The sequence below is a fragment of the Chiloscyllium plagiosum genome, chromosome 1 (assembly GCF_004010195.1).
Source record: "Chiloscyllium plagiosum isolate BGI_BamShark_2017 chromosome 1, ASM401019v2, whole genome shotgun sequence".
NCBI lineage: Eukaryota > Metazoa > Chordata > Chondrichthyes > Orectolobiformes > Hemiscylliidae > Chiloscyllium > Chiloscyllium plagiosum.
The window spans coordinates 115,419,495-115,440,452 of NC_057710.1; the positions used below are offsets into that span (position 1 = coordinate 115,419,495).

At 40.6% G+C, this 20,958-nt stretch overlaps 1 protein-coding gene across 13 annotated transcripts in view; it reads right to left on the reverse strand.

Annotated features, from left to right (window-relative positions):
* LOC122551995 (prominin-1-A-like) overlaps positions 1-20,958 on the reverse strand; it is a 281,448-nt gene that overhangs the window by 68,861 nt on the left and 191,629 nt on the right. For all 13 annotated transcript variants that reach the window (XM_043694569.1, XM_043694612.1, XM_043694582.1 and 10 more), the window contains 2 exons: positions 16,571-16,717; positions 8,181-8,252 (listed from right to left, as the gene is read on the reverse strand). In XM_043694569.1, coding sequence (XP_043550504.1) covers positions 8,181-8,252; positions 16,571-16,717 — 219 coding nt within the window. The remainder of the gene's footprint in view (positions 1-8,180; positions 8,253-16,570; positions 16,718-20,958) is intronic.

Sequence of the window (20,958 nt, forward strand, 5' to 3'; positions counted from 1 at the left end):
CTGCTGTACAAAACTCTGGTGCGGCTGCACTTGGAGTATTGCGTACAGTTCTGGTCACCGCATTATTGGAAGGATGTGGAAGCTTTGGAAAGGGTTCAAAGGAGATTTACTAGGATGTTGTCTGGTTTGGAGGGAAGGTCTAATGAGGAAAGACTTGGCGACCTGAGGCTGTTGTCGTTAGAGAGAGGAAGTTTGAGAGGTGACTTAATTGAGACATATAAAATAATCAGAGGGTTAGATGAGGTGGACAGTGAGAGCCTTTTTCCTCAGATGGTGATGGCTAGTATGAAGGGACATAGCTTTAAATTGAGTGTTGATAGATATAGCACAGATATCACAGGTAGTTTCTTTACTCAGAGAGTAGTAGGGGTGTGGAACGCACTGCCTGCAACAGTAGTAGACTCGCCAACTTTAAGGGTGTTTAAATGGTCATTGGATGAACATATGGATGAAAATGGAATAGTGTAGGAAAAATGGACTTCAGAATGCTTCCACAAGTCAGTACGATATCGTGGGCCGAAGGGCCTGTACGCGCTGTAATGTTCTATGTTCTATTAAAAAAAGGGAGACAAAAGCAGTGACCACATGTGGGAAGTGAATCAACACAGAAAGAAACCTACACTGCTGTCTGAACCAGCAGTGAACCTTCACAGCTACTGTCTCTGATGTCTGATTTTAAGTATCTCTGAACATCAGAGTTTGTCAAAGAAAAATAAAAAGCCAAATTCTCAGCTGACCTTGGAGAAACCTGCGTGTAGGAGCTCACAGCAGAGGAGTAGCTAAGTCGCTAGCTTTATTTTGTAAATCTACAATAGTGAGTAGAGTGGGTTTTTTTTGATTATCTGTTTTTATTGAGATCTGTCTCTTGATTAAACTTTAAAAATATAAAACATAGGTATTAAGTTAGCCTGGAGCAATAAGGTTATGCTATTTTCTGTGTCGGTAGATTGTTAAGGTGCAAAGATGGTCCTTAGCAGAGCGATGTGCTCTTCCTATTAGATATGAGAGATGTGTGAGATTAGGGACAGCTTCCATGCTACTGATAATCATGTTGACAGGAAGAGTGCTTGATTGCAAATCATATTGGAGTGCATGGATCAATTGGAGTGGCAGTTAGAGTGGCAAAGAGGAATTTATAGGTGCTGGAGGGTGTGATAGATAGCAGGAAGGTAAACTAAAGATACAGTCATGTAAATGGGTGACCTTCAGGAAAGGTAGGAGAGGGAGGCAGGTTGTGCCGGAATCTCCTGTGTGCATCCCTATCTCAAACAAGTATGCTGTTTTGGAAAATATAGGGTGTGATGGACTCTCAAGGGAATGCCACACTTATAGCCAGGTTTCTTGTACAAAGACTGGCTCTCATGTAATGGAGGGATATGCAAGCTTCCAAGCGATCAATTGTGATTAGGGCCTCTCTAGGCAGAGGCCCAGACAGAAGTTTCTGAAGCTGACAGTAAGACATCAGAATGGTGTGTTGCCTCCCTGGTGCCAGGATCAGGATATCTCTGAGTGGGTGCTGAATATTCTCAAAGGCAAGAGGGACCAGTGGGAGGATGTAATACACATCAGAACTAATGACATAGGAAGAGATAAGGATGAGATTCTGAGGAGAGAATATAGGAAGTTAGACAGGAATTTAAAAAGGAGGTCCTCGAGGGTAGTAATATCTGGATTACTCCCAGTGCCACAAGCTAGTGGGGGTAGGAATAGGAGGATAAAGCAGATGAACGCATTGCTGAGAAGTTGTTGCAGGGGAGAAAGAATCACGTTTTTGGATCATTGGAATCTATTCTGTGGTAGAAACAACCTGTATAAGGAAGGAATAGACCTAAATTGGAAAGGGAATAATATACTGGTGGGAGATTTGCTAGAGTGGGGTAGCACCCTGGGAGATTGTGAGCAAAAATATCAGTCTGAGACTGTTGGGGAGAAGAGTAGGCCAAACAGTCAGGGCAGGCAGGAACAAAGCAGAGAATGATGTAGGACTGATAAATTAATTCACATTTATTTCAATGCAAGAGGCCTGAGTGGTAAAGCAGACGAACTGACGGCATGGTAGGGGACATGAAACATGAGATATCATAGCAATTACGGAGGTGTGGCTCAGGGATGCACGGGACTGCCAGCTTAATATTCCAAGGTATACATGTTATAGGAAGAATAGAAAGGGAAGTAAGAGAGGAGGCAGAGTTGCATTTTTGATTCAGGATAACATTGCTGTTGTACTTAGGGAGGATATTCCTGGGAATATCTCCAGGGAAGTTATTTGGGTAGAACTGAGAAATAAGAAAGGGATGATCACCTTACTGCAATTGTATTATAGATCCCTAATAGTCAGTGGGAAATTGAGAAACAAATTTGTAAGGAGATCTCAGTTATCTCTTTGAATATTAGAATGGTTGAGGTAGTGGATTTAATTTTCCAAACATAGACTGGGACTGCCATAGTGTTGATGGAGAGGAATTTGTTAAGTGTGCACAAGAAAACGATGATTCAGTATGTGGATGTACCTACTAGGAAAGGTGCAAAACTTGACGTACAATTGTGAAATAAGGCAGGGCAGGGTGACTGACGTGTCAGTGGGGGAGCTTTTTGGGGCCAGTGACCATAATTCTATTAGTTTTAAAGTAGTGATGGAAAAGAATACAACGGATCTAAAAGTTAAAGTTCTAAATTGGAGGAAGGACAATTTCTATGTGTATTAGTCAAGAACTTTCAAAAGCTGAACGGGGGCGGATGTTCACAGTTAAAGAGACGGCTGGAAAATGGAAAGCCTTCAAAAATGAGATTACGAGAGTCCAGAGACAGTATGTTCCTGTTAAGGTGAAGGGCAACGCTGGTAGGTTTAGGGAATGTTGGACAACTAGAGAAATTGAGGTTTGAGTCAAGAAAACTTAGGAAGCATATATCGGGTATAGACAGCAGGGATCAAATGAATTCTTAGAAGAGAATACATATAGTTGGAGTATCCTCGAGAGGGAAATCAGGAGGGCAAAAATGGAACATGAAGTAGCTTTAGCAAGCAGGATTACAGAGAATCCAAAGGGATTCTACAAATACATTAAGATGGTAACTAAGGAGAGAATAGGGCTCCTTAAAAGGTCAGCAAAGTCGTCTACGTGTGAAACAGCAGAGATCAATGAAATACTAAATGAGTGTTTTGCGTCAGTGTTTACTGTGGAGAAGAATATGGAAGATAGAGAACATGAGGAAATCAATAGCGACGTCTTTAAAAATATCCATATTGCAGAGGAGGAGTTGCTGGACATCTTAAAATGCATAAAGGTGGATAAATTCCTGGGGCCTGATCAGATGTACCCTTGAACTCTGTGGGAAGCTAGGGAAGTGATTGCTAGGCCCCTTACTGACATATATGTATCATCGATAGCCACAGTTGAGGTGTCTGGAGGTTTGCTAATGTTGTGCCGCTATTTAAGAAAGGTGAAAAGGACAAACCAGGGAAATATAGACTGGTGAGCCTGACATTGGCAGTGGGAAAGTTGTTGGAGGGAATCCTGACAGACAGGATCTATATGTATTTAGAAAGGCAAAGACTGATTCGGGGGATAGTCGACATGGCTTTGTGTGTGGGAAGTCGTGTCTCACTAACTTGATTGAACTTTTTTAAGAAGTAACAAAGAGAATTGATGAGAGCAGAATAGTGGATGTGATCTGGAGGGGCTTCAGTAAGGCCTTTGACCAGGCTCCTCAAGGCAGACTGGTTAGGAAGGTTAGATCACATCGAATAGAGGGAGAATTTGTTAGTTGGATACAGAACTAGCTCAAAGGTAGAAGGTAGCAAGTGGTGGTGGAGGCTTGTTTTTCAGACTGGAGGCCTGTGATCAGTGGTGTGCCCCAAGAATCAGTGCTGGGTCCACTAGCTTTCGTCATTTACATAAACGATTTAGATGTGAACATAGGAGGGACGGTTAATAAGTTTGCAGATGACACTAAAATTGAAGGTGTAGTGTAGAGTGAAGAAGGTTAACTCAGAGTACAATAGTATCTTGATCAGATGGACCAATGGGCCAAGGAGTGGCAAATGGAGTTTAATTTAGATAAATGTGAAGTGTTGCATTTTGGAAAGGCAAATCAGGGCAGGACTTATACATTTAATGGTAAGATTGTGGGAAGTGCTGCTGAACAAAGAGACCTTGGAGTGCAGGTTCATAGTTCCTTGAAAGTGGAGTCCCAGGTAGATAGGGTAGTGAAAGTGGTGTTTGGTACGCTTGCCTTTATTGATCAGTGCATACAGTCTAGGAGTTGGGAGGTCATGTTGCAGCTGAACAGGACATTGGCTCGGCCACTTTTGGAGTACTGCATGTAATTCTGGTCTCCCTTCTAAGGGAAGGATGTTGTGAAACTTGGAAGGGTTCAGAAAAGATTTAAAAGGATGTTGTCAGAGTCGGAGGGCTTGAGCAATAGGCTGGGCTATCTTCCCTGGAGTGTTGAAAGATGAGGAGTGACATTATAGAGGTTTATAAAGGCACATGGATAAATGAGCAAGGTCTTTTCCCTGGGGTGGGGGAGTCAAAAGTAGAGGGCACAGGTTTAAGGTGAGAGGGGAAGGATATAAAAGGGATCTAAGGGGCAGCTTTTTCACACAGAGGGTGGTGCATGTGTGGAATGAGCTGCCAGAGAAAGTGGTGGAGGCTGATACAATGACAATGTTTACAAGGCATCTGGATGGATGTATGAATAGGAAGGGATACGGGCCAAATGCTGGCAAATGGGACTAGATTTATGTAGGATATCTGGTCAGCATGGACGAGTTGGACGGAAGGGTCTGCTTCCGTACTGTAAATCTCTATGACTATTTGTCACTGGTTTGAATTAATGATTACTCCCCATAGTCTTGTCGTCATTTTCTTTCCAAATATAACCAAATCCTGTTAGAAAACATAGCACTGAAACTGCCTTACCACCCTTTCAGATATGTCATTCCAAATTATTTTACTTTTTAAAAAACTGCACATTTGGATTTTAAATTTTCTCTGAAGCTATTGACATTTGTTCACTGATGCTAAATGAAAGGGCATCAATGCACATCAAGTTTTATCAATGAATTGTTAGGTAACTACCCATACTTCATATAATATTGTATTTATTTACAATCCTTAATGGAATAAGACATTCCAGAATGTTTCACAGCAGCATTATAAAGCAAAGTACAACACCCAGACCACATAAGGAGTTATTACAGCAGGTAACATTAATTTAGTCAAGCATGTAGGTTGTAAAGAATGTTTTATAGGAGCAAAGTGAAGTAGAGAAACAGAAAGATTCATGGAGAGAAATACGGTGCTCAAAATCTATGCAACTGAAAGCACAACAATTAGTGGTGGAGCAATTAAAATTAGGGATGCTCAGGAGGCAGAAATTAGATGAATGCAGAAATCATGGAAAATTGCAGGGTTGGAGTAGATTACAGAAATATAAAGTGCCATGGAAAGTTCTTAAAATGAGGCTGAGAACTATAAGAACAGTGAGTGTGGGTTAGTGAGCACAAGATTGATGGTAGACAGGACTATACTTATGTTAGAGTGTGGGTAGCACTGAGTGGAGAATCACCAGCAATACAGATAAGCCAATGTGAAATCAGCGATGTTAAGGGTATGGGGTTCAAAGCCCGCTCAGCTCACTATTAAATTTGATGTAAGGTCATGAATAGTCTGGTTCAGCCTTTGGTGGTTGTCAGGAAGAGAGCTGAAATCAGTAATGAGGAAATAGAGTTTGCAGTGGAGACTTCAATTCCTTATCCAGTACAAGATGCCAGAGAAACAGTCTGGCAATTTACAGACAAAAAGGATGCTAATGAAGTAAAGCTGTTTATTCAAGATCTTGAAGGTCTGTCCTGGAGAGGTGTGTCATAACATATTTGAATAGATTGATTGAAAATAAATTTTTATACTGATGTTTTTCAGATCATCTCATTGAAGGTAGCATGTAGACATGAAATAGGAGGGCACCAAGGATAGGATCCTCAGGGGATACCACAGAAATGGGAAGAAAATTCATTGATGGCAATTCTCTGTCAATGATTAACTACATAAGAATGGAACAGATGAGAGCAGTTCCACCTAACTGGACAACAGTAGAATGACACCTGAGTAAAGTGAAGCATCAGACAGGTTAAGAAGGATAGGGAGGGATAAGAAACCTTTGTTGCTACAGAAGATGTAATTTGTGACTTTTAGAAGAGACATTTTGGTGCTACAATGGAGCAGATACTTGATCGGAGATTCAAACAAAGTCCTGGGCTGATGGGCAGAATTTGGTAGGCAACAACATATTCAAGGCTTGGGAAGAAAGTGGGTCTGGAGGTGGGGTAGCAAATTGCAAGGACTGAGGATTTGTTTAGTGAGAGCAGGAGTGGCAGTGACAATTTTAAAAGAGAGGGATCCATTAATAGCAGCTCACATGGGCACAATGAAATAAAGTCAGGAGGTCAGCAGTTTGCTAAGAATAAATTTGAGGATGCAAGAGATAAGTCTCATGTTCAAGATGAGGTTAGAGAGGGCTAAAAGTAGGGTAAAAACTTAGCGTTTGGTGTTAAGTTAAGTGTTAAGGCAGGAAGAAACTTTACATCAAGTTGAGACTGGCATGTTCATGCAAGCAAAACTGTAAACAGTATATTCAGCATAGATATAGATGCACCAAGAAACTCTGAATCTATGGTAATTTATTTCAAAATTTTCAGATTGTTATTTTATATATTAATGTCCTAAAGGATTTTTAAACTTATTAAGGATAAAAAGATGAATTATAAAAATGTTATGCCAAATGTAACTTTTTGAGTAAACAACTTCATATCTGTAGATAAAATAAAACAAATTGCTGTGGATGCTGGAGATTTGAAATACACACAAACAAATTGCTGGAGAAACTCAGCAGGTCTGGCAGCAACTGTGGAGAGAAAACAAAGTTAGTTTTGAGTTCAGTGACCAATATTCAGCTCTGAAGACAATTCTAGACCTGCTGAGCATCAGTTTCTGTTTTATATGTTTCATATGTGTCGGAGTTGACCTGTGAAACCAAGTGTATCCAGAGCCAAGATGTTCTTTCTGGCCCAAATAATAACCATTCTCAGTACTTTGTGAATTTGTATTTGCATACAAATATCTATAGAATAGTAGAAAGCAATGAAAAGTAGGTTAGTGTTCATTGTAATTGTTAGATTTCTCTCAGAAAGGAGCACAGACCAAGCCATGAAACCAAATTTCCAGGTGTAGCAGTAAATTACACAGAGTAGAAAAAGATTCAATCACCAGTTTGCAGTAAGTTAACTAATTGTAGGTTGGGTACCACTAATGGTTCACAACTTGCCATCACTATGCTTAAATCAGTGGTGAATTTCAAGAAAAAACATTCATGGTTCTAACTTTTTGCTGCTACCCAGCACTTAAATGGACTCAGGTGCCAAGTATCAAAAAGTGCTGACTGAACTGCAAAGCTGTCCAGACGAATACTCACTTAAGATATTGGAAGAGCAACAGGTGCCCATCCATCCCTACTTGCCACTTTCAAGAGGAAACAAAGGAGTGGAAAGTTGACTTTAATAAGCGAAACCGTGCTAGAGATATTTCTTAATGTTAGTGATCAAGAGTTTTTCTCAACAGATAATTATTTTGTAATCCAACAGACAATTTTTAAAACCTTATGTAATCATGTCACCACTGGGAATTGACACGGAAAGAACCTTATAGGAAGCACAATGCAGTCACATTAATTAGAATTACATTTCCTTTGTAGGATAATATTAACTTTTAGAATCCACAAGTCTCTGCTGCAATAAAGAAAGCAAGCTTAGCTTGTGATCTTCAAAAAAAACGCAATTACAATTTAATAGTTCCTGGTACTGCACCACAGTAATCCAGTATAAGTTGCCTATTTCATAAAATGTAATTTCCACCACTACCAAAAGAAAAAATATTTACATAACAAATTTGCTCATACAAATTACGAAAATTTAAATGAGTAAAGATGGTAGCAATTGCCATACAGACTAAAAAACATGTTAATTGCCCGACCATTAATTTATTTTTAGTTATCAGTAATAGTATCAAATAAATAACTCACAGGAATCTGAAAATGTATCTGTTTTCATATGAAAAGGTAAGTAAATACAACTCCCCACTGTCTAACTCAAATTGTATCCAGCTTCCAAAATCAAAACATACCAATGAATTCGCTTTTGCCTCTAGATCATTTGCAAATGTGCGAAGGTCTGCCTTAACCACACTTTTCTTGAGCTGAAAAATTAAGAGAAATAAACATTGAAGTGAACTTATTAGACAGTGCTAAAGTGTACCATTGCACAAAAGCAACAATTCTGCTTAATGGACAGATACTCTACAGGGGTATGTAAAATTATTTCTTGGATTTCACATGTTTTTTTCACATGAATGATCTATAACTCACTCTAGAATTCAGTTCCACTATCCAGCTTAGGTCATAAGTACTGTTACATTTCAAACACAGAGAATGCTGAAGAAACTCAACAGGTTCTTCAGAATGAGAGTCATATCAGACTCAAAACATTAACTGTTTCTTTCCACAGAAGTTGCTAAGCTTGCTGAGTTTCTCCAACATTATCTGTATTTGGTTCAAATTTCAACCATCTGCAGTATTTTGTTTTTATTTGACTGTTATGACTCACTATGGTTGCGCACTGGAAATTATGCTCCAATGTTCCCAGAGTCATCACAAATTCAAGGCTAAAAAAGTACACAAAATTCCCTGATATACCTTTAATATAGATTGATAAAACATACGGACCCGGTTTCTGTATTAAAGAAGAAGGACTATTTATTACAAGTACTTGTAGGGTTACATTGTACGTTGCTGAAAAACTGCATGCATTCATGTAGAACTCTGAGCTCAAAAACTGCATGAATTTATGTAAAACTCCGTTATCTCACTTTTTAGACGAGAATAATCTAAGCATCATGGCATAGACAGAGAACACAGGGGGCCAACACCTTCAACATATTGTCTAGCTATCACCATTGTTAACAGCTAACCTGAGAATGCAACTTTTTAAAAAAAAGGGTTTTGTGATTTACACATGAAAGAAGTGAAACTATCACTGTATGCTAACAGATGAAAGGCTTAACAGACAATCAATTTTTCAATGTATAATTTCAGTTACATCACACTGTAAATTTTTGCTATAAATTTTGTGTTACGATTGAGCCTTCCACTATCACCTGATGAAGGAGCATTGCTCCGAAAGCTAGTGTGCTTCCAATTAAACCTGTTGGACTATAACCTGGTGTTGTGTGATTTTTAACTTTGTACACCACCCAGTCCAATACCGGCATCTCCAAATCACCTAACCTGCACATCTTTGGATTGTAGGAGGAAACTGGAGCACCCAGATGAAATCCACACAGATACAGGGAGAACGTGCAAACTCCACATAGACAGTTGCCAGAGGCTGGAATTGATCCTGGGTTCCTGGTGCTGTGAGGCAGCAGTGCTAACTAACTGTGCTAACTGTGTCATCCAACAGTGATATTGTTGCCCTGGCGGAGATTCGAAGAGCAGGCTGCTAAGGGAAAAAGGTGGTGATTACACCTTCTCCTAGAGAATAAAACCGAAGGATCAACCCAGGACACATGGAATTGGATTCACCATCAAGAATGAACTCATCAACCATCTCTTGAAGCTCCCAGTTAGTATCAGTAATCATCTCAGGACTCTCCATGTACAACTTGCCAAGAACCAGCAGGCAACGGTCCTATGTGCCTATGCCCCAGTCGTTGATGAGTCCAAAGAAGGCTTCTAGTCCACTCTAGGCATCATTCAAGACACACCCCTATGGGCTAAAATTATCCCTCTTGGAGACTTCCACCAGGATTGGATAGGATGCAAACATTGGAAAAGAACCAAAGAAAGAACTCAAGAATTGCAATTCCAATGGGATTCTCCTGTTCACAAAATGTGCTGAACACCAGCTAGCCATTGCCAACACATTGTTCCACCAAAAAGACAAGTTCAAGATCTCTTGGAGGATCCAAGATCTCTTGGTGCATCCATGATCAAAGCACTGGTTCATGATTAATTACATCATCATTCGATCCCAAAATCAAACAAATGTTCTCATTACAAACTTACAACCGGTGCATCCAACTGCTGAACAGACCACTGGCTGACCCACTCCTCAATGTCCATCGATAATACCAAAAGCGGCTGAAGACAAAGAACTTGTCCAGAAAAATGCTCATTATTGAGGGCTTCAAGAGTCAAGTAGACTAGCAAACTTCCAGCGATGTCTTCACCAATGCATTCAAAGAGTTCATTTTAATGTAGTGGAAGAAATATGGAAATGTCTGAATATAGCCATCACTTCATTCTATGAAGAAGCCATTGGTTACATCATCAAGAAACATGAACTATTCTGGTCACATTATCCAAGACCTCATCAACAAGAAGAGGAAAGTTTTCTGTGCTGGCAAATCATCACCAGTGAGGTAAAAAGGAGAACTCGTCAAACAGCAAAGTTGGAGTTACAAAGAAGTAGACTGGGAAATCTAATAGCTGGAACTCCTTGCTGACAAGCATGACACCAGGGTTTCTTCAGTGCTACTGAGGCACCAAACAGTCTAAACCCCCTCTTTGCTTCAAAGTACTGTAGCATAAGGATGGAACCCTTTTGAGGACAGAAAAAAAAAATCAGCTTATGATGGAGAGAACACTTCAAAGCACTTCTAAGCTGTGATATAATCATAGGTGAGGACATGTTTGAGGCAATTCCCCCACTCCCCTCAAAGATGGCAGAAGTTGAAGCCACCATTGGATCCATAAAGAATGGAAAAACTATAGGAATGCATGGGGTTCAGCAGATATTTTGAAACTTGGAGGAATAGAGAGGTTACTCATTATCTCCATCAACTGTTCTTGAAAATCTGAGACAAAGAAGAAATTTCTGCTAGTCTCAGGAATGCAGTCCTCATCACCATCTTCAAAAATGGAGACAAAGTGGACAATGGAAACTACTGTGGAATCACCCTACTCTCTATTGCTATGAATATCATCATTTGAATCCCTGGCTAGGTATCATCTCCCAGTCTCTGAGGAAATTCTTCCTTGAAGCCAGTGTGGCTTCAAACCAAACTGTGGAATTGTGGACTTGATTTTCACTGCTCATCAACTCCAAGGGAAATGTCAGGAACAACTCAAACCACTCTATATGGCGATCTAATCCAGGATTTTGATGCAGTCAATTGGGAAGTGCCCATGGTGTTGGAGGTAGGATATCAGCATAGATAGGGAATTGGTTATTTTTTAAAATTCATTTGTGGGACTTGAGCATCGCTGACTGGCCAGTATTGATAGTCCATCCCTATTTGCCCTTGAGAAGGTGGTGGTGAGCTGCCTTCTTGAATCGTTGCAGTCCACTTGCTGTGGATTGACCCACAACACTGGTAGGGAAGGAATTCCAGGAATTTGACTCAATGACTGTGAAGTAACGGTGATATATTTCCAAGTCAGGGTGGTGAGTGGCTTGGAGGGGAACTTGCAGGTGGGGTGTTCCCAAGTACCTGCTGCCCTTGTCCTTCTAGATGGAAGTGGTCGTGGATTTGGAAAGTGCTGACTAAGGATCTTTGGTGAATTTCTGCAGTGCATCTTGTGGATAGTACATACTGCTGCTACTGAGCACCGGTGGTGGAGCGATTGAATGTTTGTAGATGTGGTGCCAATCAAACGGGTTGCTTTGTTCTGGATGGTGTCAAACTTCTTGAGTGTTGTTGGAGCTGCACCCAACTAGGCAAGTGAGGAGTATTCCATCACACTCCTGACTTGTGCCTTGTACATGCTGGATAGACATTGAGGTGTCAGGAGTTGCGATACTTGCGCAGTATCCCTAGTCTCTGACCTGCTGTTGTAGCCACTGTGTTTATGTGGTGAGTCCAGTTGAGTTTCTGGTCAATGATAACTCCAAGGATGTTGACAGTGGAGGATTCAGTAATGGTAATACCGGTGAATGTCAAGGGGTGGTAGTTAAGAGTGTCTCTCATTGGTGATGGTCATTGTTTGGCAAATGTGTGGCATGAATGTTACTTGCCACTTGTTGGCCCAAGTCTGAATATTGTCCTGATCTTGTTGCTTTTGAGCACGGGCTGCTTCAGTATCTGAGGAGTCGTGAATGATGCTCAACACTGTGCAATCATTGATGAACATCCCCACTTCTGACCTTATTACAGAGGGAAGGTAATTGACGAAGCAGCTGAAGATTGTTGGGCCTAGAACACTACCCTGAGGGACTCCTGCAGAGATGTCCTAGACCTGCAATGACTGACTTGTCACAACCACAACCATCCTCCTTTGTGCCAGGTATGACTCTAACCAGCAGAGTGTTTGCCCCCTGATACCCACTGATATCAGTTCTGCCAGGGCTTCTTGATGCCATACTCAGTTAAATGCGGCCTTGATGTCAAGGGTGTCACTCTCACCTCACCTCTGGAATTCAGCTCTTTTGTCCATGTTTGAACCAAGGCCGTAATGAGATCAGGAGCTGAGTGACTTTGGAAAAACCCAAACTGGGCATCACTGAGCAGGTTGTTGCTGAGCAGGTGCTGCTTGATAGCACTGTTGATGATACCTTCCATCACTTTATTGATGATGGAGAGTAGACAGATTGGGAGGTAATTGACCTGGTTGGACTTGTCCTGCTTTTTGTGTACAGGACATACCTGGACAATTTTTCAACATTGTCAGGTAGATGCCAGTGTTATAACTGCACTTGATTAGCTTGGCTAGGGGTGCTGCAGGTTCTGGAGCACACATCTTCAGTACTATTGCCAGAATGTTATCAGGGCCCATTGCCTTTGCAGGATCCAGAGCCTCCAGCCATGTCTTGATATCACGTGGAGCGAATCAAATTGATTGGAGCCTGGTATCTATGATGCTGGGGACCACTGGAGGAGCCGATATAGATCATCCACTCGGAATTTCTGACTGAAGATTGTTGTGAATGCATCAGCCTTATATTTTGCACTCATGTGCTGGGCTCCTCTATCATTGAGGATGCAGATACTTTTGGAGCAGCCAGTGGGGTTCTATAGGGATCAGTGCTAGGACCACAACTGTTTTATAATATACATTAATGACTTTGAAGAAGGAAGTGAATTTACTGTGGCCAAATTTGCAGATGACACAAAAATAGGTGGAAAAGCAGGTTGTGAGAGAGATACAAACAATTTACAGAAAAATATTAATAGGCTAATTAAGTGGGCAAACAAATTAGCAAATGGAGTATAATGTGGAAAAATATGAAGTTGTTCAATTTGAAAAGGTGAACAGAATATTTAATGAAGAAAAATGCAGAAACATGCAACACAAAGGGACTTGGGGTACTTGTGCATAAAACAGAAAACTAGTACACAGGTTGGCAGCAGATAATCAAGAAGGCTAATGGAGTATTGAACCTTATTTCAAAGGGGTTGGAGTATAACAATAAGGAAATCTTATTGAAACTGTACAAAATGCTGGTGAGACTATATCTAGAGTGTTGTGAGCAGTTTTGGACTTATTTAAGAAATGATATCATTTCATTGGAGGCAGTTCAGAGAAGATTCACAAGGATGAATTCTGAAGAAGGATCACTGGACCCGAAGTGGTAACTCTGCTTTCTTTCTACATATGCTGCCAGACTTGCTGAGTTTTCCAGCAATTTTTTTCACTCAGATAATCCTTAATATCAGCAAAGGCTGAATAGGTTGGGATTCTACTCAATGAAGATAGAAGAATGAGAGGTGATCTCATTGAAACATACAGGAGTCTTAAGGGGCTTGACAGGTAAATGCTGAAAGGGTGTTTCCCCTCATGGGAGGGTCTAGGACAAAACTACATAGTCTCAGATTAAGGGGGTGCCAATTTAAGACTGAGATGAGGAGGAATTTGTTCTCTCAGAGTTGAAAATGTTTGGAACTCCTTGCTATACAGAGCTGTGGGGCTAAGTCCTTGTATATATTTAAGGCTGGATAGATTCTTCATCAGTACGGGAACTGAAAGATTATTGGGAAAACACAGGAAAGTGGACATGAGGAATGTTCGATCAGCCATAGTCATATTGAATGGCATAGCAAGGAAGAGCGGTTGAATGGCTTACTCCTGTTCCTATTTCTTATCATCGTCTTATGGATACTTTCTAAAGGATGGATGAAAAGCTTTTCAACTTCAATTCGTTAAAATCCAAGAAGAAGATGCCACCAACCTCACTTGTGGAGCTTCAGCATGCAGACGACAATGTCAGCTCCATTCTGGGAAGAGAATCTTCAAGTCTCATTTAACGCCTTTGAGAAAACATACCAAAGAATTGGTCTCAGCCAACAAGAAGACTCAAGTCCTTTACCAATGCTTCCAAGGGAAGTTCCAGTCCATCCTTCTATTAAGATCAATAGAGAAATCGTCCCAAAAGTGGAACATTTTCACTATCTAGGGAGCCTCCGCTATCTAAGGCTGTCATCAATACAGCAATTCAACATCGCATCCAATCTACAAGCACCTCTGTTGGATGCCTAATGATACTGTGGGATCTGTGCTTAAATCAAGAAGCCTTTGTATAAGGCAGTTATCCTTCCAGCTTTTCTATATGGCTCCAAAACTTGGATTATGTATAGATGCCACCTCAAGGCTCTTGGGAAGTTCTATCAATACTGCTTAAGATGGGTCCTCTGCATGAGCTGGGAGGACAGGCCTATTAATGTCAGCATCCTCAAAGAAGCCAATAGCACCAGTATTGAGGCCATGATCATCCAAAACCAACTCTGCTGGGCCGGCTGCATGCTTAGGATGCTTGAGAAAGAAACTGACAAAGCAAATCTTATTTGCCGAGCTCAAGAAAGATACCCAAAGGAAGACAAAAGAAACATTTCAAAGACTTCCCGAATTCTTCCCTCAAGAAATGCATCATAGATATCAACACATGGGAGATCCTAATTCAGAAGAAATTAACTTGGAGGAACCTTCGGTATGAAGGGACACAATTCGTTGAGAACACCTGTCAGCAGGAGGAGGTACAAAATGGGTACCAGTGAACTCAAGGCCAAATGTCTGGTTGGAGTTACAGTTATAGGATCAGACTCATCAGCTGCATAAGGATCCTCAGAATCCATGTCCAGTGACATAAAATTTCCTAGATGGACAATCATACTCATTAACGAGTGATTGACAATGACATTCATGCAGAAAACATTTCCCTCAAACCATTTCACAGAAGTGCAATCAGAAAGAAACCAACAACCAACCAAACAGAATACATGAATATGTGAACTGAAAACTTGGTCAAAGAATCAGTTTATATGGTGTTATATCTGTAGAAGATGGCTCCCTGATAACAAATCTAGCTAACATAGGGCTTCATGGAAGGAAGAAAAAGGGCTCAAGGATAAATCTCTGGGGGGCCAGCAAAGGAAGGAAAGCAAATCTACTGTGTGCATTGTTTTTAAATAGATAGATAAAATTGGAACTAAGCCAGTGCTAGTCGTCAGAGGTATGTTTTACCATGTTGAAGGGTGCAAAGAGGCTGAGCATCATGAAAAGGCATAATGCACTATGTTTACTTTGATGGACACCTCTATCTGCCAGTTAAAGGACTGGCTATCTTTCTGATGCGACAAACCAAGTACACATTTTCAGAGATTCAAACATGGAATACTTGAAAAGATGAGGAAAGTTTTGATGGAGGAAAGTCGGAAATGAGGAAGTAGTTTGCAAAGACAGAGAAAAGCAGTTGAATTAGCATTTCTGGAAGAGCATTTTGTTTTTAATTATAGTCAAAATCTCATTTTTTAAGTGATAAACGTAAATATGTTAGATTTTTATTTTCTATATATCTACCTAAATTTCACACTCCTCCAGATTTGAATTCTATCAAATTAAGATTTAGAACAAACCAATGAAAGAAAATATTTGTTACAAAATATTTTGAATGAAGGAAACTGACCTAAGTCACTACAAAATTGCAAGGGAAAATAAATGCCAATCAAAAGGCAAAGAAATTAGGACAGGGTAACTGAGAAGTTGGTCAAAGAGCAAAATGACTGGAAGGAACAGAGCTTGGGACCTGTGTAATAAAATAAGCAACACCAAGGATGTGGCCAAGGGATGGCAAATGTATAAGATCAAAATCAGAAAAATACAGAATTTGGGTGGTTGGACTGCAAAACTATACAGAATGCATACAAAAGAGAAGAATTATATTATGGATGAGGAACTATTTCACAGGAGGCAAAGGAAAAAACTTTCATTTTTAACACACAGATTCCTTCGATTAATCATTTAAATCTTGATTTTCAGGATGAATACCTAACTAAATTTGAAAATTCTGACATAATAAAAACTGTTAAAATATCATAATCTAAGAAAATGAATTGCACCGTTAGCTTCAATTTATTTAATTTGAATAATCATACCAATGACATGAAGCGAGATGGAGTTGTTTATCATTTTAAGAAAACATAATTAAGCGATTTGATTTACAGTGTACACAATTCAAATCACATGGCATTTTGCAACTGGAATATCATCATTACCTAGAAAATTAAAAACAATAAAGTATTACCTCAATGAAGTAGGCAGTGAAATCAACTGTGTCAATGCCAGTTTCACCAAAATCATGAAGACTGTTTTTGGCCTCCTCGTCCAATATTACTATATTACTTAAATTCACATCAATCTTTGCGAAATTCTCAGTCAGACAAGTTGCATGCTGAAAAATAATCATCAATATAATAAATATGTTTTATCTACATACAAAGTTCACAGTATTAAAACACCAGTATTACAGTTTCCTTCTTGGTTTGTTTTTGGCAGAAGTAAAATAGGTAGCCGACCACCTTCCTGCCCATCTCTTAGTTGGTCCCATAATACTAGGGAGAAGGGTTTAAAGGCCATCCAGCCTCGAGTCCATTGAAACCCTTAACTGTCCAATTATGTGGCAGACCTCTATGTGCCTCCAGTGTAATATTACACCAAGCAGTTGAAAATGGGTGAAATGTTAAAACTGGTGTGGAAGAAAGAATGGAAGGAAGCTTGGTACTACCTTCAGAGAATAGCCTGAGACACCGCACCTAAGATCATTACCTTCACTTTATGCCTCCCCATTTGCCCCTCAAACTCTGGGAGTGAAATTCTTAAAATGTCAGGCAAGTTTCAAAGCCAGCACATAGAAAGTCCTGTGAGAGAGGGACTAGTGCTGGACCTAATTTTAGGGAAAGAAGCTGGGCAAATGGTAGAAGTGTCAGTGGGGGAAAATTTCAATGGTAGCGAATCTAACAGTCAAATTTAAAGTAGTCATGGAAAGGAGAAAGATAGGCCAGAAATAAGGGTTCTGAACTGGGAGTTGGGCATTTTAAATATAAGACATGGTCTGATCAAAGTGGACTGGGAATAGTTACTTGTTAGAAAGTCTACATTAGTGCAGTAGTTGGCTTTCAAAAAAGAAATGTCAGTCCATAACTAACATGTTTCTGTATTGATGAAGGGTGGACCAACAAGTCTAGAGAAATTGAGGAATGTACAGGATTTGATGAGGGCAAAGGGAAGAGAGTTCACAACACTGGAAGACCCAAAAGACACGTAAAAAGTGAAGAGAGATTTTTAAAAGAAACATAACGAAAGCAAAGAAGGGATATGAAAAACATTGGTGGGCAAAACACAGAAAATCTGAAGGCATTTTATATGTATATTAAGGGCAAGAGAATGACCAGGAGAGGTATAGGGACCATGAGAAATCAAAGTGACAAGCTGTATGTGGAACTGGAAGACATCAGTGAGGTTTTAACTGAGTACTTTGCACATGTATTCATGATAGAGAAGGACAATGTAGGTACAGAAATCATAGAGACAACGGCTTAGTGGTGTTATTGCTAGATTATTAATCCAAAAACTCAGCTAATGTTCGGGAACCTGGGTTCAAATCCCGCCATGGCAGATGATGAAATTTGAATTAATAAAAAAAAAAATCAGGAATTAAGAATCAACTTACAACTATGAAACCGTGTCAATTTTCAGAAAAACCCATCTGACTCATTAACGTCTTTCAGGGCAGGAAATCTGTGATTCCAGACCCAAAGCAATGTGGGTGACTCTTAACTGCCTTCTGAAATGGCTCAGCAGCCACTTTGTATTATACACTTCAATAAAAAGTCTCAAGAAATAAAGAAATGAAACTGGATGGACCATCACACAACACATAGGCACTGAAATAGACAATGGCAGAAACACTCCTGTTGACCCAACAACGTCCTCCTTATTAACAGCTGGGGCTGAATGCCAAAATTGGGAGAGCTGTATCAAAGACTAATCAAGCAACAGCTTGATATATTCATACTCACAGAATCATCTCAGATATGACTGTCATCACCCTTGGATATGTCCTGTCCCACCAGCAGGACACAGCCAGCAGAACAGGTGGTACAGTGGTCCACAGTCAGGAGGGTATTGCCTTGGGTGTCCTCAATAATAACTCCAGACCTAATGAAATCTCATGGCTTCCAGTTAAACATGATGGGTATTCCCATTCAGTCATTTTCCAGCAAGTTTTGTAACCAGAATGTTCCTTGTTATGAAGAGATTGCTTTATCACAAAAGACTGAACAGCTTGGGATTCTACTCACTGAAGTTTAGAAGAATAAGAGGTGATCTCGTTGAAACATATAGGAATCTTAAGGGGCTTGATAGAGTAAATGCTGAAAGGATGTTATCCCTCATGGGATAGTGAAGACCAGAGGTCACAGTCCAAACAACCTAAATCTTCTATTGACAAGGAAACCTCCTGCTGATTAGCACGTATTCCCTCAGCTAATGAATCATGTTGAACAACACTTGAAGGAGGCATCGAGGGTGGTAAGGGAACAAAACATACTCTGGGTTCAAGACGTCAATATCCACCAACAGTGGCCCAGCAGCAACATTATGCATCAAGCTGGTCGAATTCTAAAGGATATATCTGCTAGTCTGGGTCTGAAGGTGGTGAGGAAACCAACAGAAGGTAAAAACATACTTGACCTCATCCTTACCATTCTGCCAGCTGCAAATGTATTTGTCCATGAAAGTATCAGTAAGAATAACCACCAGGCAGTCCTTGTGGAGACAAAGTCTAACCTTCACATTGAGAATGCCCTCCCATTGTATTGTGCGGCACTATCACCATGCTGAATGGGACAGACTTTGAACAGATTCAGTAATTAATGATTGAGTATCCTTGAGACATTGTGAGCCATCTACTGCAGCAGAATTGTACTGCAGCACAATCGTAAACTCGGCCTGACATATCGCCCACTCAACCATTACCATCAAGCCAGAGGATTGACCCTGGCTCAGTGAAGATTGCAGGAAGGCATGCTGACAGCAGCACTGGACAAACCTGAAAATGAGGTGTCAATCTCGTGAAGCTCCCAAAAAGGACTACTTGCATGCCAAGCAGCATAAGCAGCAAGTGACAGACAGAGCTAAGAGATCCCACAACCAATGGATCAGAGCTAAGCTCTGTAGCCCTGCCACATTCAGTTGAGTGGTGGTGGACAATTAAACAACTCACTGGAGGAGGCGGCTCCACAAATATCCCCATCTGCAATGATGGAAGAGCCCAAAACACAAGGTCAAAAGATAAAGCTGAAGCATTCACAGTAATCTTCAGCCAGAGCTGCCGAGAGAATGATCCATCTCAGCCTCCTCCAGTGGTCCCCAGCAAAAACAGATACCAGCCTTCGACCAATTTGATTCAATCCAGTTGGAGGCATTGGATACTGCAAAGGCTATGGGCCCTGACGATATTTCTGCAATACTATTGAGAACTTGTGCTCCAGAACTTAGCAGAAGTGACATTCATGCCACACAAATGTCAGGCAATGACCATCTCCAATAAGAGGTAATCTAACTGCCACCCCTTGACATTCAATGGTATTACCATTACTGAATCCCACACTATCAACATCCCTGGGGTTACTATTGACCAGAAACTTAACTGGACTCATCACATAAACACAGCAGCTACAAGAACAGGTCAGAGGTGAGGAACACTGCAGTCAGTATCTCACTTCCTGATTCCCAAAGTCTGTCCACTATTTACAAGGCACGTGTGAGGAGTGTGATGGAATATTCCCCACTTTCCTTGTTGGATAGAGGTCAAATAACATCAAGAAGCTTGACACCTTCCAGGACAAATCAGCCTACTTGATTAGCTCTCCATCTACCCTCCCTCCACTCCCTCCACCACCAATGCTCAGTAATAGCAGTGTGTACTATCTACAAGATGCACTGCAGAAATTCACCAATGGTCCTTAGACAGGATCCAAACCCTCAATCACTTCCATCTCGATGGATAAGGGCAGCGGATGGGAACAGTACTACCTGCAGGTTCCCCTCCATGCCCCTCACCATGGAAATATATTATCATTCCTTCACTGTCACTTCATCAAAATCCTGGAATTCCCTCTCTAAGGGCATTGTGGGTCAACCGGCAATAGCTAGTGGTATCACCATTAGGCTAGGAATCCAGAAACAGGTACAAGTAGTTCTCCCATAACACTGTAATTGCATTCCAGCAAAACCTTGCTTATAGAAAATCACTTAATAGAAATAAACTAGGCCTATGGGAAAAAGTGATGTTAGAGGCAGAACAGCAAAAGATATCACTCTCAATCACTCAAAAATCACCCAAAAGTCGAACGCAAAGTATATCACAGCCCAGATGAAGGTTGAAGTCATATTATTAACAAAACAAAAGGAGGTTTAACAGAACATTTGAAAAATCTAAGGAATCTGCTCTGTGTACAGTACCTCTCACAGAAAGCTGCTCTGTCAGCAGCTGGCATCAGCGCATGTGCAGAATGGCATGGACACCGGCATCAACATTGTCTTGCACAGAATGGCACAGACATTGCAGCATGCGCAGAACAAAGCACGCAAACTGATCCCACTAGAATCGTGCTATTGCCAACGGAAGTA